General features: G+C 36.5%; 1 protein-coding gene across 3 annotated transcripts; it reads left to right on the top strand.

The window, feature by feature from the left end:
* Positions 1-6711: 6711 nt before the first annotated feature.
* On the top strand, positions 6712-18416 carry LOC108436135 (regulator of G protein signaling 20). Of its 3 annotated transcripts, none has more exons than XM_017712423.2 (5): positions 6712-6851; positions 10676-10863; positions 12574-12660; positions 15260-15494; positions 16983-18416. In XM_017712423.2, the coding sequence occupies exons 2-5, from the start codon at positions 10679-10681 to the stop codon at positions 17175-17177; spliced, it is 702 nt and encodes a 233-aa protein (XP_017567912.1). In that variant the 5' UTR covers positions 6712-6851; positions 10676-10678; the 3' UTR covers positions 17178-18416. The 3 variants fall into 3 exon arrangements, with proteins under 3 accessions (XP_017567912.1, XP_017567913.1, XP_037391662.1); XM_017712424.2 differs by lacking the exon at positions 6712-6851 and adding an exon at positions 6865-7056; XM_037535765.1 differs by lacking the exon at positions 6712-6851 and adding an exon at positions 8818-8890.
* The last annotated feature ends 2932 nt before the right edge of the window (positions 18417-21348 follow it).

Genomic DNA, 21348 nt, shown 5'->3' with positions numbered 1-21348 from the left:
CAATTAGTTAGCACAGATTTAACAGTTAACAACTGCTTATGGTAAATTACAAAGGAAACAACAAATAACACCCATTACAATCCAAAGTACAGACTACATCGATGAACTTCAAGACACTTTTCTTGGATGATTGAATAAAATGTCAAGGATACTCACAAAGCTATGTCGAGATGATAAAAAAGCAGCATGAGTCCATATATATATAACGGATAATCCATGATGTAACGAATAAAGATCATGAAAAGAATTAGACACTTGCCCAGGTTGATCAAGAATAATGAGTCACTGAGTCCAGACATGACTGAAGAAGGTGCTCAACATAGGATAGAGTCTCACACGGACATGATGTTGGATGATTACTGAAATTTAAAGTGTGCACTGCCACCAGTTCTGCATGAGAACTCACATACTGTCCATCAGGTGTTCACCAAGGACCTTCATGACTCTCAATGTAGCCAGAAAACATAAACAAAGTAAAAGTTAGATCAGAGCTTTGCTTCAGCATGATGCCTACACAAAGATAAACTCAAGGCCTTCTGCTGTTAAAGTGAGCTCCAATGTAGTAAATATATGAGAAACAAGCATTCAGCATTCATACCAATTTCCCCTGGCTTTATCTTGTTTGGTCAACTTCCATAAATGACTGGCTTTACTGACTGATATCGGTCAGCACTACTATTTACTTCAGCTAACATTAAGTTTGAGCTAACTATTAAGTTTAAAACACTGACTTCAATTAAAGCCAGACATATGCATCTTAAGACGACTACAAAAAATGAGCGTAAACAAACCATCCACATACCAGAGAAAGAGATGTAAATAAAAGCTGCTTCCATACTGGAGAATGCTGATGGTAGGTGTAGGAAACTTTAGTTAAATTAACTGCAAGAAGAAAAGATCTGGTTAAGCCTGAAAATAGTGACTTGAGGAGAAGAAAGAACAGATTTCACAAACTTTAGTGTGATGTAGGATTGTTAGCATGTAAAATCACTTGCCAGCTTGTTGGAAAATAGAAGCTCACTTGACCTTAATAAACTAATGCTTTATCTGTACCAGTCACTCGACATCTCTCCCTCAGATTTCTGTGTTTTCATCGAACATGCTGTGGTGTGCAAGGCCGTTAGTCTGCTGGCCACCAAGCCAACAGCCCCACACATCACAGACCGTAGTTAGCCAGGTAAGCTAGCTAGTTCCTGCTTTTCTGTCATTCTAACACCAGTCAAGTCTCTCGACGTCTCCCATTCAGATTTGAGCCCAGCATGGTCAGCATAGGTCAGCCGCAGTGAACTGGTCGTGCAGCAGACCTATTCACTTAGCCTGAGCTCGCGCATACGTAGCTAAGATAGCTAGTTAGGTTATTCAACTGTCTAGCAACTCTAAGTGTACACATTAGTTTATTATGCCATAAATTCGACACCGTCTCACTATAAAATTGTAATTTAGCTAAAAAGGTGCCTCTCATATTTTGTGAGAGCAAACAGTCATCTAAAAGAGGTGACTCGCTAGCGAGCTAACGTTAGTTAGCTAACTTACGCTACCTGTTAGCAAGTGATGCTTATTTTTGTTTTGACAAAACCTACAGAGTTCAACATTCACAAGTTACAGAATTAGGTTTGAAGAAATATCCGATTGAAAAGCTGCAAACAAGCCAATAATTTAATAATAATTTTCAGTTATCGTCTCTGCGGTGAAACGTTGGTGACGGTTTGGAGCTCAATACGGGTAATAATCTGGTCTCCTCAATACGGGTGTAATCTGGTCTCCTCAATACGGGTATAATCTGGTCTCCTCAATACGGGTGTAATCTGGTCTCTTCAATACGGGTATAATCTGGTCTCTTCAATACGGGTGTAATCTGGTCTCCTCAATACGGGTATAATCTGGTCTCTTCAATACGAGTATAATCTGGTCTCCTCAATACGGGTGTAATCTGGTCTCCTCAATACAGGTGTAATCTGGTCTCTTCAATACGGGTATAATCTGGTCTCTTCAATACGGGTGTAATCTGGTCTCCTCAATACGGGTATAATCTGGTCTCTTCAATACGAGTATAATCTGGTCTCCTCAATACGGGTGTAATCTGGTCTCCTCAATACGGGCATAATCTGGTCTCCTCAATACGGGTGTAATCTGGTCTCTTCAATACGGGTATAATCTGGTCTCCTCAATACGGGTGTAATCTGGTCTCTTGAATACGGGTATAATCTGGTCTCTTCAATACGGGTATAATCTGGTCTCCTCAATACGGGTATAATCTGGTCTCCTCAATACGGGCATAATCTGGTCTCTTCAATACGAGTATAATCTGGTCTCCTCAATACGGGTATAATCTGGCCTCCTCAATACAGGTATAATCTGGTCTCCTCAATACGAGTCTAATCTGGTCTCCTCATTACAGGTGGAATCTTCCAGTATGTTTTCTCGCCTCTGTCTGTACCCCAACAGCAAAATCTGTAGTTTAAGTCCAGGCCTGGCTTCTAAACTAAGCAATGCTAAAATGCATTACCTAGCTGCTATCTTACATTTGACTTAGAGCACATGTTTGGTAGCTGCAGTAACTTAAAAGAATGGACAACTGCCACAGCAACATACTTGGAAATTGTTTGTTTCCTAGCAATTACCTTTGGGAAGTTGAAGGACTGCAACTCCTGAAACATGTAGTCACTGGTGTCCATGAGGCACAGAATGCCTTGGGCAGAAGTGTGAGGTGATTAAAACCAATGACCTCCCAATGAGTAAAATCTATTGATTTTCTGCTTCACTGTTGTTCCTGATAAAACATAAATAATTTCTACTCAGTGTATCACAGTTACTGCATAAAATACAATTAATAAAACATTCAAATGTATTGAATTCAGCTCAGTTGGATTTCTAACTGAACGTAGTCTTTTTTATTATGTAGAAGTTACTATTAGTTTATTTCTATAGTAAATATTAATTAACCCCAGTCTCACTTTTTACAGTGATTACATTATTCCATTTAAACAGCAAAGCAAAAAACACAATAATAACTCTAGATTATAGTCCTTCATGGTGAAGCCATTCCTGATTATGGCCTCCTCCCATATGGTGATGTAATGCCAAAACTCATTAGGCCAATTAGAAGGGCTGCCGTTTAGAAACTGCTTGTATACAAGAACAATGTACAAAGCATAATCTGGTATAAGCAGCACAAGTGAGCTTTCAGCCTTTTTTTCAACCTCTGTATCTAGATGTGTTTATGTTTGAAGAAATCTAAAGACCATTTTCATTTCAATGTCAGTTGAAACTGTTTGACTCTGTTATAATTATACTGGTATGTGTTGCAATCTTGTCACTCATTTTGCTGTTTATTGTTGGGTAACAACAAGAATTTGAGCCTGTGATAGACCCCCACAGTGACATTGTCCCTATATAAATTACTAAATATATTCAAGAGTGATTTCATGAATGTCAGGATGGAACACTGAGCATAACCTCCCAGACAACATTGCATTGAACTTTTCTGGAATGTTCTGGAGCAGCACGTTTAAAGTAGATCTCCATCTCTTTCACCCTTCTAAGAGCAGGGACTTTTCTCCAAAACGCACAGTCCAAGAAAGACTGACGCTGATCCGATAGCAAAGGGAGGGCTGAGTAATTTTAGCTAGGCCAACTGGTTATTAATATAGGGTTTGGCATTTCTGCTATGTACACCCCATGTCCATATTTATGCTTCAGTAATTAAGCAGATGTTAAACATGTTAGCAGATTTAAAAGCAGAACAAATAAGCCCTGGAGTCTACTGTCACATCTTAATAAGGAAAGAGCCAATAATATAGCTTGTAATCATGTCTGGACAACATTAACTGATGAGAGGCCCGTACCTTTGTACTGTTACCTCTTTATGGGAAAAGACCATAATAGATCAGCCTCAACTTTGAGTCCAGCTTTTTGATACCTCTTTGTTTCACATGATATTTGATGGTTCTGACTATGCTGTATGTATCTTATGATGGTGCAGCATTATTAGAGAATATTGTTTTTCCGGTCTGACTCAATTGTTCTGCAGATAATTACAGAGTTATAGACTTTGCTTGTGCAGGTGATGAAAGAACAACTTGCTGGCCTTTTTCTTAAAGTACTGTACCAGATGAATTTTTTCAACCTCTCTGCCTTAAAATAAAATTAAAAAAAGACAAATAATGGTTTTAAAAATTAACAAACTTCCAGTGCATATATTCACTTTGAATTTGTATGTATTTCATATTTGTATATATTTTTATATGCTTGTTGGCTTTGTACTCATAAATATGAATGTAAAAGTTTGATCATGCCTGGTCAAATTACATGCTTTGTTGATTTGAGCACAGGTTAACACATCGTCTACAGAGAGCACACTTAGATATGAGATTTTCAGCAAATGTTAGTGCACAGCATCCATTTATTGAACATAGTGGAAAAACATTTTGCCACATAGATACATATGCAATATGTAAAGTAAAGCAAATAATTAGTAATTGCACATTCAAATGAAAAAAAAAGTTTTTCATATCATTTGCACTTTTAGTGCATTTGCATTTTACATATTTAGTGACAGTAAGTTAACAGAGCATAAATCTCTCTCATGTTAAGACATCAAAACGTTTACAGTGTGCTTAGTACTATGCAAAGTCTTAGGCTTCACAGAAAAAGAGAGTATGTTTGTGGGAAGTGTACACAATCACCCCCATTCTTGATTTTATACTGTAATGTATGTTATTGCTTATAGGTGGAAAATAATGAAAATAAATAAATAATTGATCAAAAAAAAAAGAAAAAGAGAGTATGTTATTTGTTTAAATAATAACATTAGAACAAACACAAATGAGCAAATAAACAATGAGTTGTGTATTAGGATTTAAATGATAATACTACAGAGCCCTACTGGAGACATCATGTATAATTAAAAATAATACATGGCCATGACTTAGTAAGGCATGATAATGACATAATTAAGCCTTGATTTGATTTGATCACAGCTTAATAAGACATGATCGCATTCCCACAACTTACTAAGCCACAGCCACAATTTAATTATATTCCCACACCTGACTAAAGTCATAGCCAGACATTAGGATCTTGTTCCTATGCATTAGTATGGGGTGGCCACGCATTATTGATATTTATACAGGATGTCACCAGCAGGTCTCTGTCAAATTCCAATGTTTTGTTTTTTTTTTCTGGAAAACTTTCTAAGATGTACACGACAGCATTCAGAGTGGTTTGATGTGAAGTGCTCTGTTGTAGAGGAACTTGCAGAGTCAGAATATTTCACAGCGGTGGTGGTGATTGGAACTATAGACGTCTAAAATGTGTAATGCTTCTAAAAACTCCCTTAAGAAAATGAAATGGTTAAGAATTCTCTGTTTTACGCCTGATTGCACTGCTTGATTGTTTTGTGGAACTTATGCACTAAGAATTTGACCTAAAAATATTTTTTTTCAATGCATGCAGAGAGCCCTAAGGACAAGTAGTTCACCGAGAAAGCATTTTAACACTCTTTTAACGTTATCATCACACTCAGGATGAGTGATTAGTAACTCATAAAGGATCATGTAGGGTCACTGATCACTTTGGATTGTAAAAAAAATGGCTGTTTTCTTTGCTGACATTGCAATCGCTGGTTCGTATCACCACCACTATAAAGAAATCAGAGTTTGTAAGCTTCACTACAAATAAATCATATCACATCAGACCTCTCTGAATGACTTTGTTTACATCTCAACCACTCAGTTATGCACATATTTTAAAAACAACTGGAATTTCCCTTTAACAGGTCCATGCGATGTCTGGAGTCCACTGAGAAGTCAGGAACCACACTTGTGCCCTTCTAAGCAAGATAGCAATGACTTAAAAAAAAAATCTTGTTGTCTCATACTGCATTTGTGTTTTATGTATTTATTCTGAGATTATATCACATTTTCACTGGAAAAACACATTTGTTGCTGAGGTAAATCAATTTAAACAACTTTATTGGCTGCCTAAGGCTTTTCCACAGAAGTATACAGTACTATATGTACACAGTACACACACAGAGAGAGAGAGAGAGAGAGAGAGAGAGAGAGAGAGAGATGCAGAGGTGTAGAGGAGTGCCATAGCCTGACAGAGGCTTAATATAGCATTCAACACATATGTGTATGAACTGAACTGTGAGTGTGTGTTTGATTTAATAGGCTTAACACTGCCATGTGCCAGTAAAGCTTTTTAAAACTGAATTAAAATTAAGGAAGATAGATAGATAGATAGATAGATAGATAGATAGATAGATAGATAGATAGATAGATAGATAGATAGATAGATAGATAGATAGATAGATAGAAAATTTGAGAGAGATAAAAACTGATAGAGAAAAAGGGTGGAAAATAGAAAGTGAGCGTGAAGGAAAGACAGGAAGAGTAAGAGAGACAGAAAGAGAGAGAGAGAGAGAGAGAGAGAGAGAGAGAGAGAGAGAGAGAGAGAGAGACTATATATTATGTAATAGTAAGTGGTAAAGGTTGGAGAATAAGTTCAGTATCTTATACTTACATTATTAGGCCCTATATTATCATTATATATACAGTACTAGGTATTATTCCATGTATTCATTTGAATATGAAGGTAAATAATTGTATAAGATGTAAATAGATCAGTTTGGTGCTGCTGTGCTCCGTCAGTGTTTTTTTTTTTATTTCTTTTTTCGTTTTTCTCTGAGGACGGTTGGCAGCGCGCATGCGCATGGAGATGGACGCGGACTGGAGGAGAGCGCTGAGATGATGATGATGATGATGATGAGGATGAAAATGAGGATGATGAAGATGGGCGTGTGAGACGCGCGCCAGGAGCAGTCCACCCCGGGCACCAATGCTTAGACGGTAAGTCGCGCTAAAATGAGCAGATTGACGTTCAGTTTCGGTGCTGCTGCTCGAGCCTCGCGGTCGAGTGAAGGAGCGCCGTCAGACACCGAGAAGCTGCACTGATGGACGGAGCGGAGTGGAGGGGAATTTCAGCGTCCCAGCCTTTCATGCTCGAATAACGTGCTCAGACCCGAAAGGGCTGTAAATAACTGATATTCGGTCGGTGAGTAGTGCAGGTGCTAAACATACAGAGCTACAGTTTTACGGCCTGAACCGGAGCCGTTTTCTCTGGGATGTGTGCTGCTATGCTTTATGGCCTATTGGACGTATTTATGTGCTTCCTAAATGCAGTGAATTTTCCTTGACTGGATATGACTCGCCTCAGGTTCTCAATTTACAGACTGATTCAGGCACAGAGTCTTTCACAGGGAACATATTTGCTTTTTGTCCTGCTTTTGAAAAAAAAAAACATGAAGAAATGAGAATCGTAGATGATCAAATGTAGAAATGAATGGAGTAGCCATTCAGTGTATGTGTTGTGGTGCTGTGCTCAGGTGCTGTGTTGTAATTGATCTCAATGGATTTTAGTCATTGCTACATGCCTGCTGTGTATTGTGGCATGCAGGCTTCCTGCTTGACTAGTCCCAGTGGACAGCTGCTTAAATTAATTAAGAATGTTTCAGCTCTCAGTGCTCACACACTAAATTACTGCACTAATTTCAGGACATGCACCTGTATGACTGCACTAGACTGTGTAGGATTGGACATTACATTTGTGTTATGAGCTTATGGACTGTGCAGGCCAAAAAATACAGTTCATGCAATGTTCCCGATAAACCAAGACATGTTTACAGTCTGACGTTTGTTTCTGTAGTTTTGCACTGGAACTATGGGTCTAATGTAGCTAACAAGTACTGGAAGATGAAACCGTGCTGCGTTGTTAAGCAATGCCAAACAAACTTGCTTATGTGATTATTAAGGGTCAGAGATCAGAGATTTACAGAGTAAAAAAGCAACAGTGATGTTATTAAAGCAATGAACGTTATGAAATAGCAACATTTGAAACAAAACCTGTGCTTTGTCTCAGTCTAATGCTTTATTCACAGGTTGATGTTAGACCAAAGCTAACATACTTGCCACAAGCTAACATGCTGTAATTATGATATGATCATGCCTGTCGTTGGCCATGAGACTCACACAGCGGGGCCAGATCTCATGATCTCACACCAACTCATTCAAATTTCATTTATTACTGAAAATTTCCTGCTTAAGATTAATTTAACAAGTGTATTAGTATATAAGTGTATAGTATGGAGTTAACCACTGTGTGCTGTATTAAGATATAAGATATAATTAAGATTTCAGTATATATATATATATATATATATATATATATATATATATATATATATTTTTTTTTTTTTTCCCCCCCAAGTAAAACCATATTGGGTGCTTAAATAAACCTTTTTGTAGATTCCATTTTTCTGGATTTCTTTTCATAACCATATTTAATAACTGAAGCAAATCTAAAATATTTTTATTGGGGTGAAACAGTCAAAAGAGAAATTATGTATGACAGATTTCAATATTTGTTTTTAACCATAATGAGATAAAGACAAGTGGATGTAAAGCCCACAGCAGCTACTCTGAGCGCAGCAAAATGTGTATGAAGCTAACATAAGCTTCTTTTTCACCAGCTTCTTTGAATTTTCCTGTACCTTACATGTAACTGCAACACCATTTAGGTGGAACTGCTGGAATTTAGTCAATGTTACAAGCCGTTCACACTGTCAGTTTTAGCTGAGAAGCTGTGGAGCCTCTCGGCTTGTAGGCCGAGATTATAGTGATGCCTGAAGATGCTGGCTGAGCGAAGAGCACTGACTAGTCTCCATGCTTGGCTAATGGTTAATGGTTAACCCCAAGAGACTGATTTTCCTTGCACACTCTTTCTTACCCCCCCCCCCCCCCCCCCTTACTCATTAAGTCATTATAGTCTACTTTCTGCTCTTTTGACAATAAACTGGACTAACCTGAGGCTACAACTCACTACTTGTGAGGTGAGTAAATCAATGTGTTTTGCACTGTTTGTACACCACATTATCTACATGTGCATGCCTGCTGGTACAACTGTAATAACAAAACTAATACCTTAACAAGAATTGCAGCTGGCATGCCGGATATGCTGTTATATTGCCCACTGCTGCACAGGGGCAGATAATTTTTCAGTCACTCAGATGTGTCACTGAAACTAACTGTTGCATAAGGAGCCATTTCTATGTATTTTTCCAACTTTCTCCTGCTTTTAACTGCTGGGTGAGGAGCTTCCTTTTGCCAACCAAGGAGACTGTAAATCTCACACATTGAAATTTCTGAATTTTTATACATTTTTTTATTTATTTTTATTTAATTTTTTTTACACAGTGTCAGAAACTACATTAGCCTCATAGCTCCAGTGTAAGACTAAAGAATAAAATGTCAGACACTTTACATGTCTTGGTAGATTGGCTGTGTTTGGGGTAAAGACAAACATTAGACACTAAATGTGATTTTTAGCGAAATGGCTTTACATACTTCTTTAAGTTTTACTTTGGGTACAGTGTTGTAGGTTTCCTTTTAACTTTAGATGGTGGACACACTACTCACATCACCTGACCCATAATATGATTGTTTACTTATGATTAGAGATAAGGGTATATTACATTAATATTAATGTTAATAAATGTTTATTTAAACAAATAAACAAATTTAAACAAACAGGCTGAACTGTCAAACCTCTGTTCACCAAAAAATATTCACAATTATAACATCATAACAATGTTGTAACTGGCTTCTTGATCAAATTCGTTAACATTTGGTTTTATATAAAAGTGTTCATCACCCTCAGTAATAGATGCTTGACTAACATTGAATCACTATTACTGTTGTATTTACTAAAATAATATACTTCTAAACAAATAGCTTCATTGTGATCGGCGTTACCAACAACAGAGCTCAAAACCAGACTCTCTGGTCCAAAACTGATCTCTGGCAAGCCTAGTTAGACATACATAGGTGTCACACAGACAGAGCAGTACACTATTAGATGCAGGAGCTCTTTTCTTGGCTTAATGAAGTAAATAAACCTGCAAGACATGTTAAACTAGTTAGCTAAGCTTACAGTAGTCTTTTTAATTCAGAGGAGATCAACACTAGATAACAAACAGGCAGCCTCTTACATTATCACAGGTAGTCTGTTTAGTTCTGCCCACATTTGAACATCCTTGACAGTCTTGAACATCAGAAAAGTCAAGATTGGACAATCTGCTACAGTAAAGGAACATGAAAGATTGCTGACTGTATACAGGCTTCATATATATATATATATATATATATATGTATGTATGTATCGCTATTGTCGGAAAAACCTCATATCTAGAAAATGTTAACTTTACAGGAGAAGGAAAAAACACATTTTGCTTTTAATGTAAGTCAGTGGAACCAGATTTTTTCCAAGACATTTTAGGTCATTTCTTTTAGTCTTTTAGTCCATTCGTCATGGAGATACAAGGTAAAGAAATGGAGATACAACAGCAGTATATGTTTATATATATAAACAGCTTCGTCCTCCTCCAAGCATTAAAGGATACACTTCCCATCTCTCCTCTATATCTACAACTATGTTTCCAAAATGAAAATTTTATAGAAGCAGTAATTGTGCTTCACTTTAATTGATGTCAATGTCACAGGACTTCCATGTAATGTTTGGCCATCTCTATTGGTCTGTTAGTGGAGTTGTGAGGTTTTGATATGATAGCAAAACTTTTTTGATGTGATGGTTCATGAAAGTTCTTGTTCTGCTGCAGCTCATGGGGTCAGAGCGGGTGGAGATGGGGAAACGTCCACAGCAGGATACTGGGAACGCCGGCCACACAAGGATCACTTCTTCCAACTCACACATGCTGGACAGCGTGAACACACACACTCTGGGCTGGCTTAATGCACCCCCCAATGCCTGCTGCTTCTGCTGGTGCTGCTGCTGCAGCTGCTCCTGGTAAAACACTCACGCTTCTGCCCGCCTCTGGACAGAACAACACATACTCTGCACATATACAGACTACAAAGTGCAGAATGTGCCACGATAGTTTTTTAAAACAGGCACTCACAGAGTCTGCACTCAAATCAGTTTATATAGAAAATAAATAAAGCCAGACCCAGTCTAGCACATGTGAATCAAACCTGTTCTTTGATGCCATTACTTTTCACACAATTCTCTTTTTGTGATCATAGAGTTTTTTTCTCTGCAATTGCATTTTGTTTTAGTTTGTTGAGCAATGGACATTATTATTTTAATTTAGTTTTTATGCCATTTTACATGTCATAATTTTGTTATTGTAAAGAAATTATTTTTTTACTGCTAGTTTTCATTTTAGTAAATGTTTCTATTAACAATAAAAGTCTGATGGTCAAATTGTAAATAATTGGAAGGCATATTGAGAGTTCAAATACTGAGTTTAAGTAGTAACATGTATAAATATTAATATTAGCATATTGCAACATTGGCTATGAAGCGTGCACTCTATTTTAATTAATGTGATAATAGAGTTCTAAGAGAAGCCTTCCAAGATATATAAGCTCATTCACTTGTATGCAATGTTTGGGCACCTTTAGCAACATTGTTACTAAACTAACTAATGTTTACTTAATTTAATATGTAATATAATTAATTAATAGTTCATTACTAAATTGTGTTTCGTTGTTTTGGTTTGTAGGGAATATAAGTTAACATTCTCTACAGACAAGGTTGATGTGGTGTTTTTCTGTACATTTTATTGTAAAATTTCTGTCTATTTTCTGACTTTAACATTATTTGAAAAAAGAAACACCCGACGTAAAAATTGCCATATCTTTTATACAGGCCACATTTTTTGTGATATGTTAAATTCAGCAAATAAACAGTAATTTTGCATTAAATTGTGCAGAAGTGTGTTCTCTGTAGAGAATCTGGAAAAAAAAAATCAACAAAACATCATTTGACCACAGGCATCCAAACTTTTGCATTCTTCTGTTTTGTTTCATTAAGTATACATATTTTCACTTTGAGTCAATGCTGGTTATAACAGGCTACCTGTTTTTTCTCTTTCATTTTGAAGAAAATCTGTAGACCTTGCCAGATCAATAGCGGTAGCTTTGCCCCTTCTGAATATGAAGGTTTAGTCATCTTGACTGAATCACAAGTCTGTGAAAAACGAAGTTGCGCATTTCTGCAGAGCTCCCAAGTCTGTGCACATGTGCTCTGCTGACTGTAACTTATGATTTAACCTGAAGAGCCCCAAACTCATTCAGGGCAAATTGGTGTGTAAATCTCAAATATGGATGAAATTAAAGTATAGATGACAGACATCTAATGTAACATCACATAACAACGTCAATCCAAAGGGGATGGAAAGGGAATAGTAGAAAGGAAATGATCTGAATAATTTATTGAGCCTTGCTTATGCACTACTGAAGACTGTGAATGTGCTGGGTGCACCTATGTTATTATTTTGTATGAGGGAGTGTTGGGGAGGGGGGTCGTGGATTAGGTGCAGGTGTGCTGGGAACATTCATTAAGCTTCAGGACGTTTGTGGTGTTATCCCAGCGGAAACGCACGTACAGACCTGTATACACAGTGGAATACTGCTTACTCTCGAGTCTCACACTAAGAGTGTGTTTGTAGTGTAGATAAAAACATGTTGTTGCATTATATGCATGTGTGTATAGTCTTACAGCACGTCCTTTCAAGGATGAAAGGATTCCGGAGGGGATCCGTGAAAAACAAACTGAAGCTGAGGCTGAAGTTGAGGAACTGTAAGTACCAGCGTCATTGCAAACTGTTAAGTTTTAAAAAAACTTCAATAATATAAAAACTATTTGGTTACAGACAAAAAAACAGGTTTCAAATAATTAGTACATTTTATATGGGTTCAGAATGATGAACAGAGCTGTAAATGATTCTAAAATGACTGCGAAAGTTGTATCAATAATGAAGTTCTAAAATAAAATGAATATATATACAGAGAACACAGCGATTTTGAAAGATGGTGATCAAACCTTGAGGCAGATAGTGTAACAAAAACACTGTAAATAGATAATTGCATTGAATTATTTAGGATATTTATCATATCAACAAGAGAGCCCATTCATGTCAGATGAAGGAGAAAAAAATTATGATTTACCTCAGTTTGCTCAAAATACTCTAATAAAATGTTTAGTATATCAAAATAATGACTTCTCTTCCCAAGTTCTTAAGTTATTAAGGTGCCACTGAAGTTATTAATTTACATAATTGTTTGGGTATATACATCACTTTGAGATGTGTTAGATGTGAATTAAACTGATTCACTACCATTTTACTTAAAATATTGCCTGCAATGCTGTGAAAATAAAGACAATGTAAGTTTTAAGCTTTTAAATGATCGTTCAGTTTATTGAAGATAAAGATTTATTCACAACCTATATCACCCATGTGAAAATGTTATTGCCCCTAAACCTAATAAGTGGTTGTGCCACCCTTGGCAGGAACAACTGCAATCAAACAATAACTTGCGATGAGTCTTTTACATTGCTCTGGGGAATTTTGGCCCACTCTTCATTACAGAACTGTTTTAACTGGGCTACACTGGAGGGTTTTCAAGCAGGAACTGCCCATTTAAGGTCGTGCCACAGCATCTCAATCAAATCAGGACTTTGGTTTGGCCACTCCAAAACCTTCATTTTGTTTCTTTTGAGCCACGCAGGGGTGGACTTGCTTGTGTGCTTTGGATTATTGTCCTGCTACATAACACAACTGCACTTGTGCTTTAGATTACAAAATCATCCATCAGGATTTTCTGATAGAGAAAATCCATCAGTGATGACAAGTTGTCTAGGTCCTGCAGAAGAAAAGCAGCCCCAGACCATCACACTACCACTACCATGTTTGACATGTTTAAGCCAGATGTAATGGGACTCATGTCTTCCTAAAAGTTTCACCTTTGACTCATCAGTCCACAGAACATTATCCCAAAAGTTTTGGGGGTCATCTAGATGTTTCTTTTGTAAATGTCAGACGAGCCTTTGTGTTCTTCTTAAACAGCAGTGGTTTGCGCCTTGTGGCTCTCTTATGGATGCCACTTTCGCCCTTTGTCTTTCTCATTGTAAAACTATACTGAGGCAAATGAGGTTTGCTTTTCTTCAGATGTTCGTCTGGGTTCTTCTGTGACCTCCTGGATGAGTTGGTGAAATTTTGGTAGGCCGGCTCACCACTATTCCAAGTTTTCTCTATTTGTGGACAATGGCACTGTGATTCGCTGAAGTCCCAGAGCCTTAGTAACATCTTTGTAACCTTTTCCAGACTTTTTCAATGACTTTGTTTCGCTACTGTATTTGAATCTCTTTAGAATGTGGCATCATGTGCTGCTTTTAGTCTGCTTCACATTGCCAGACAGGTACTATATAAGTGATGTCTAGATTCAACAGGTCTGGCAGAAATCATGCCTGGGTGTAGATAGTGAAATTGAACCCAATAGCCAAATGAATTTGGCTAACTTGTTGATAGAATAGCTAAGGGGACAATTACTTTTTAACAGCTGAACAGCATTTTTCCTTCAATAAATGGAAACGTTTTTTTAAAAACAGTATCCTATGTTTACTTGGGTTATCTTTGTCTAATATTGAAAGTAGTTTCATGATCTGAAACATTTAAATGTGACAAATATTCAAAAACAGAAGAAATTGGGACAGGGCAGATCATTTTTCACAGCACTGCACAGCACAACAGAATTAATGTAACAAGTGATTATATGAATAGATTTTACATTTACCTGCATCACTGTGCAAAAGTCAGAGAATCCTCTTCATTTGTAGTCAAAAGCACCATTAAATACACTCTTTTCATTTTTCAGGAAACATTTCTGAGGAGGTTAGATATCAGACGACCTACATGTATAAGAAATGTTAAAACAAATAAAAATGAAAATAAGTAAAAAAAAACAAACAAACAAACAAGAAAAAAAAAAAAACAGGAATTCCAAAACTGAAGTTCAGAAAATGGGTCTTCTAACAACTGCGCAAGACCAGGCAGAGCACCAAAACTGGCAGCAGCCGATAAACAGTACTTAAAGTTTTCATCTTTGAGTGGATGTGATTTCTGCTTCTCTTACACTGAAAAATGAAGAGCTTGTACCTAAAGGCTGTTTTGATTGGAAATGATCTAAATGAAAGTGTGGTCTCTGACTGTTGCACAGTACTGAATAAAAAATATGAAACATAAATAATATGAAATGAAAATGAATATCCATCTGTGAGAAATAATGCTTTGATCATTTTAAGCAGGTGTAAATCAGTAGAAGACTGCACCAGTGGTTAAATCAGAAGTGGAATGCAATCTTTCACGGAGTGTTTCCTTTTTTCCTATTTGGCTGTATAGACGTGGCCCCACGCTGGAAGACGTGCATTTGTGGGCGCAGACATTCGAACAGTTGATTAAGAGCCCTCATGGCCGCGCTAGCTTCCGGCAGTTTCTGAAGACAGAGTTCAGTGAGGAGAACCTGCTGTTCTGGCTGGCCTGTGAGGAGCTGAAGAAAGAGACCAACCGAACTGTGGTGGAGCAGACTGTTAAGCAAATATACGAGGACTACGTCTCTATACTATCACCCAGAGAGGTATGTTTACATCCATACACACACAAACACCCAGAACATTCAGTCAGACCTATGAAATCTGTGTCTCCTTAGTATGTAGCCGCTTTGAAAATTGTCTAAAACTACACTGCAAAAAAGGGTTCTATTATAGTTACTTGTAATAGCAGCAGAACCCTTTAAACATACCAAGAACAATTTGTGCAATAAATGGTTCTCTCAGATGTCACAGTTAAACAGATTAAAAGTAAAAGTTAACACAAAGAGCAAAAGTTTACAAGAGCAAACTTTTCCTTCATTTTCATGCAGTTTATATTGATTCACGTTCAACATATTATAAAATACAAAACGTACCATAACTGCACATTTTCCTGATATCTTCAGCAAATATACAGTAGCAGTGGTATATTAAACCGTACTGAGGTGTGTTCTCTGTAGAAGACGTGTAACTTCACTTAGAAAATCAACAAAACATGTTTGACCAGGAGCGCCCAAACCTTTCCATACAACTGTAAATGTGCAAAATGATTCAAATATATTGTGGGTGCAACATTATGTCTGTCAAATCATTAAAACTGCAAAAAAAAAGAAGCACGTCAAGAATGTTGAACGGAGCTGTAGATGATTCTAAAACATCAGATAAGATGTTCTACAGGGTTGTCCAACCTTACCCACAAACAGCTGCTGTGGCTGCAGGTTTTCAATCCAGCAAAGCAGGAGATCACCTGATCAGCAGTTTGAAGACTGAAACCAACTGATTAAACAAATGTCAGTCAGGTGCGCTCCAGCTTGTTTTGAGTGAAAACCTGCAGCCACACCGGTCCTTTGTGAATAAGGTTGGACACCCCTGCTCTAGAACATCGGCAGTGAGGTTCTAGTAAATTTATATGAAAATCAGCAAAACATTTCATTTGACAAAGGGTGCACAAACCTTTGTGAACAGAAATGTTTAAAACATCTAACATTTGAATAAATACAGGTAAGTACATATACAGTAAGATTTTTAGGGATTTTTCTGAGTTATTTATATCTTGGTTACAAGAATACAGTCAGAAATAGCATCGGGCCAGTGAGGCTGCAGGTTTTCCTTTCAGACAAGCTGACACATCTCATTAGATTCAGTTGGTCTCAGCTGTTAAACGATAGATCATGTGTGCTCCTGCTTTGTTGGAATAATAAAACCAGCATTTGCCAATGAGATTAGACACCCCTGAATTTTAAGAACACGATGCTTGGTTCCTGGTTTTTTGCTGAACTCCAGTCACTTAATTGATTTATTACATTCCATCAGCAGCACCTGCTTTAATCGGATGGTAACTGTAAATACCGCAGTTACTTGCATACTCAAATCACGTGACAAATACAAACAATGTTTATTTGTATTTATTCGAGTTAGTAGTTTTTGAATAAATAAGCACTTTGCTGCCCAGATGATTTGCTCATTTACTCAGATGACTAAGACATTTGCAAAGTGCTTTATATTTGTTTTGTTGTGTGTTTTGCTCTGCGTAGGTGAGCCTGGACTCTCGTGTGCGGGAAGTGATCAACAAGAACATGCTGGAGCCGACCTCACACACCTTCGATGATGCACAGCAGCAAATATACACACTCATGCAGCGAGACTCCTATCCACGATTCATCAACTCCAGTGTATACGCAGATCTTATTAAAGGTTTGGAAGAACCTCAAACACCCAATGAGTCCTAACACACACACACACACACACACACACACACACACACACACACACACACACACACACACTTATTAAGGCCATAGAGCAGCCTGATGCTTCTTGACACAGCTGCAGTGAAACTGTTGTGTGATAAGTAAACATGCCCAAGTCCCAGCAAAAAAAAAACACCTTGATAAAATGAAATGTTAGAAGCATTTAGAAGCATCAGTGACTCTGAATCAGGTCTGAATCACCATACATTACTTATATACTGTCTGAAAAAAGGGTACTGGACAGTTACATTTTAGTTTATCAAGGTACAAACAGTGTAAATGTACCCTCGAAGGCAAAACAGTTGTCCTTAAGGTCTAACTCTGTACCTTAAATGAGTTTTAAAGGACGCTACATTCACTCATCAGAGGAAAGGTGCATATTTGTGCCTTTTCATAAAGAAAAGTCTTAAGATAGAAACATTAAATAAAATAAAAATAAAAAGGATGTATGAAGTCTGTGCAACCTAAAAAAACATAATTACAACAAAATGTGGTACAATTATGTTCCCTAACTGAAGACTGAAGACGTAACCTTGAGGGGATGACCCCACTGACCAGGAGGGGACACGCTAATGGCAGTTTAGTACCTTTTTTTCTGGGAGTGTACACAGCACCTAGACCACACTCACTTTACAATGTCTCTATGTACTGTAATGCGGTTCCTGTGTATTTTTATAACACTTTGACTCCACTGAATTATTTAGTTGTTGACTGAAAAGGGAAAATGTTAGTGTCTTGCTTTGGTTTTAAGGTTCCACAAATTATATGAAGATATATTTGACTATTTTTCTGCCTCAGTTCTGCAAAAGGCACTGATAATGGCAGATGCATACTTGTGCCTTGCTATACACATAGAGGATCTAGATTATGTATATATATATATATATATATAATTGTTCTAAATACACATCTCACGTCAAATCAAGGTGCTTTCAGTTATACTAGAGCAGAAATTACTATTATATTTAAAACAAATCTACACCCATTTCTCTCTCTCTCACATACACACACACATAAACACACACACACACGCATAGATTAAAGCAGAACTGAAATAGATCTCCTTGGACCAATAAAACTCAGTTTTGTGATCTTATATTTCTGACGACATGCATGTTTTTGAAGTTCAGAGAATGCATTTGATATATTCACTTATGTATACCGGGATAAACTGTATAAAGAGAGATAAATCAATAATAAAGCACAAATATTTGCCAATGATTTTGTCAATCATTTAAGTAATTGTGATCGCCCTACATAGAAGTGGAATAACTACTGGGGGTAAGTGTGTGGGGCCCCTCTTTTTGGGCCCCTGATATAGATGCTGACAGAATTGTACCAGTTGTGCTTTTTTGTTTTTCTTTTAAATAAAGTACTTGACTAATTAGTTTTCATCAATACAACACAGACAGCACTAACATCTCTATCTCACTTTTATTCATAATGCATATACATGAAAACTACTTTCAAACATATCCTTCACAATGTTATATTAATATAAAATAGTCTATATTTAACATTTATAAACGTGTGTGTGTATATATGTATAATTAATATATGTATAATATATTTTAAAAATATATTAATATATATATATATATATATATATATATATATATATATATATATATATATATATATATAAAACCTAATGTCCAAAAATAGCTGTGACGCTGTAAAAAAAAAAAAAAAAAGTAATGATGTGCAAATCATTTAAACCCTATATTTCAATTTATATCTATTAAAAATAGATATGATTCTGTAGTGGAAATCACTACATGGGCTCAGAAACACTTCTGAAAAACATGGTCTATGAAAACAGTTCAGCGCTGCATCCACAAATGCTAATTAAAACTCTTGAATGCAAAGAAGAATCTGTAAATAAATAGGATCCAGGAATGCTGGCACCTTCTCTGGTTCTGAGCTCATTAAAATGGACTCAGGTGAAGTGGAAAAGTGTCCTGTGGTCCAACAAATCTAAATTTGAAATTTGTTTTGGAAATCATGGAAACTCTGTCCTCCGGGCTAAAGACCATTCAGCTTGTTATCAGCACACAGTTCAAAAGCCAGTATTCATGATGGTTTAGGGGTGCATTGGTGTACATGGCATGGGTGACGTGCACATCTGTGAAGGAACCATTAATGCTGAATGATAGATGCACGTTTTGGCAACATATGCTGCCATCCAGACGACATCTTTTTCTCCTCAGTTCCCAAACGTTTACAGTGTTGTTAAAAGAAGAGGTGATGAAACACAGTGGTAAACATGCCCCTGTCCCAACTTTTTTGAAACATGTTCTTGGCATCAAATTCAAAATGGTCATATATTTTTCAAAAAACAATGTCATTTCTCAGTTTCAACAACTGATGTTGTCTTTGTAGTAGTTTTAATGACATATGTGGTTTAAATGATTTGCACATCATTGAATTTAGTTTTTATTTACATTTTGCACTACTTTCTATTTTTATTTGCATTTTACCTATTGTCCTTTTTTTTTGGAATTGGGTTTGTGAGGAGAATTCCACCATTTTTTCAAATTTTGTATAAAACTGCAGAATGGTTTTGGTTATATATATATATATATATATATATATATATATACATATATATATATATATATATATATATATATATATATACATATATATATATATATACATATATATATATATATATACATATATATATATACATATATATATAATATATACATATATACACATGGATGGATGGATAGCGAAAGAGAGAGAGAGAGAGAGAGAGAGAGAGATGCAGAATCATTGCTTTGAAGCATCTGCACTCTCTTTAATGTATTTTTCAATATATTAAGCAGGCTTTCCTTTTCTACATACAAATGTAGCTTTACTCAGCAAATACAGAATACAAGCACATGCTGATGTTTTCTTCACTTCGATGTGAACATTATCTGAAGCTGCTGCATGATTTTATGCATTACACTGCTGCCACACAATTGGCTGATTATTGTATGAATGAGTAAGTGTACAGGTGTTCCTAATAAGGTGCTCAGTCAGTGTATATATATGAGTATTTCAAGTGAGCTTTCATAGACCTGCAAGATACCCACTAATACCCCTCATACCTTAAGAGTATCTGAATTGTTCTTTCTTTCTTGTCCTGGAGAAAACAACTACCATTGTTCCCATAACCAAATCTGAAAGGTTTGAACTTGTCAGACCACAATTTCCATTGTGCATCAGTCCATTTGAGATGAGTTCAGTCCCACAGAAGTTGGTGGACTTTTGGGATGTTGTTGACATATGGCTTGTACAGTGCATAGTAGTCTTGACTTGCATTTGTGTATGCGGCAAAGAGCTGTTTATTGACAGTGATTTGTCAAAGTATTTCCGAGCCCATGCGGTGATATCCATCACAGGATCATGCCATTTTTTATTGAGGAGGATCAGAAGAATTTAAGGTCTTGGGAATTCAAGACATTTTTTTTTGCCTTGCAGAGATTTCTGCATCTCTCTAGCATCTTCTAGTAAATAAAGCTCAGTGAAAATGTTTTCTATTAGATTTTTTGATGATGGCAAAGAGGTAAGCTTCAAACCCTCCTTGCCCATAAAGGACTCTTTCCTGGATGCTCCTTTTTTACCCAAACATGATTGCATCACCTCTTTTAAAATGTTTTCTACAAATTTTAAAATGTTCTGGGTCTTGAACTACACCTTCCCAACTTTTTTGGGGAACTGTTGCAGACATCAATTTTAGAATGAGTGTATATTTACAGAAAACATGGAACTTAGTAAGATAAAACAAAACTTAAATATCTTGTCTTTGTACTATTTACATTTAAACACAGGTCTAAGTGGATTTACCCATCACTTCTTCCTATTATTATTATTTGCATTTTACCTTTTTTTTAAAAATTGAATTCCACAATGAGAATTCACAATGAGAATTCCACCGTTGTAGAGTGGTTTTATGTTAAATGCTTGGTTCTAGAGAACAATTGTCAGAATTCTTCACAGTAGTGCCGATAGGAACCAGATGTCTAAAGAATTTAATGCCTCTAAAAGCTTCCTCACACAGTTATTACATAAAATGGTTATGAATCTGCTGCCTGAGGCTTAAAACACTGTTTTGTGATAGTTTTGAAACTATTTTCAATCTAGAACTTTCTTTTTA

Source organism: Pygocentrus nattereri, chromosome 2, assembly GCF_015220715.1.
Source record: "Pygocentrus nattereri isolate fPygNat1 chromosome 2, fPygNat1.pri, whole genome shotgun sequence".
Lineage (NCBI taxonomy): Eukaryota > Metazoa > Chordata > Actinopteri > Characiformes > Serrasalmidae > Pygocentrus > Pygocentrus nattereri.
The sequence above is the reverse complement of the archived record's forward strand: the minus strand, read 5'-3'. Positions and strand labels throughout refer to the sequence as shown.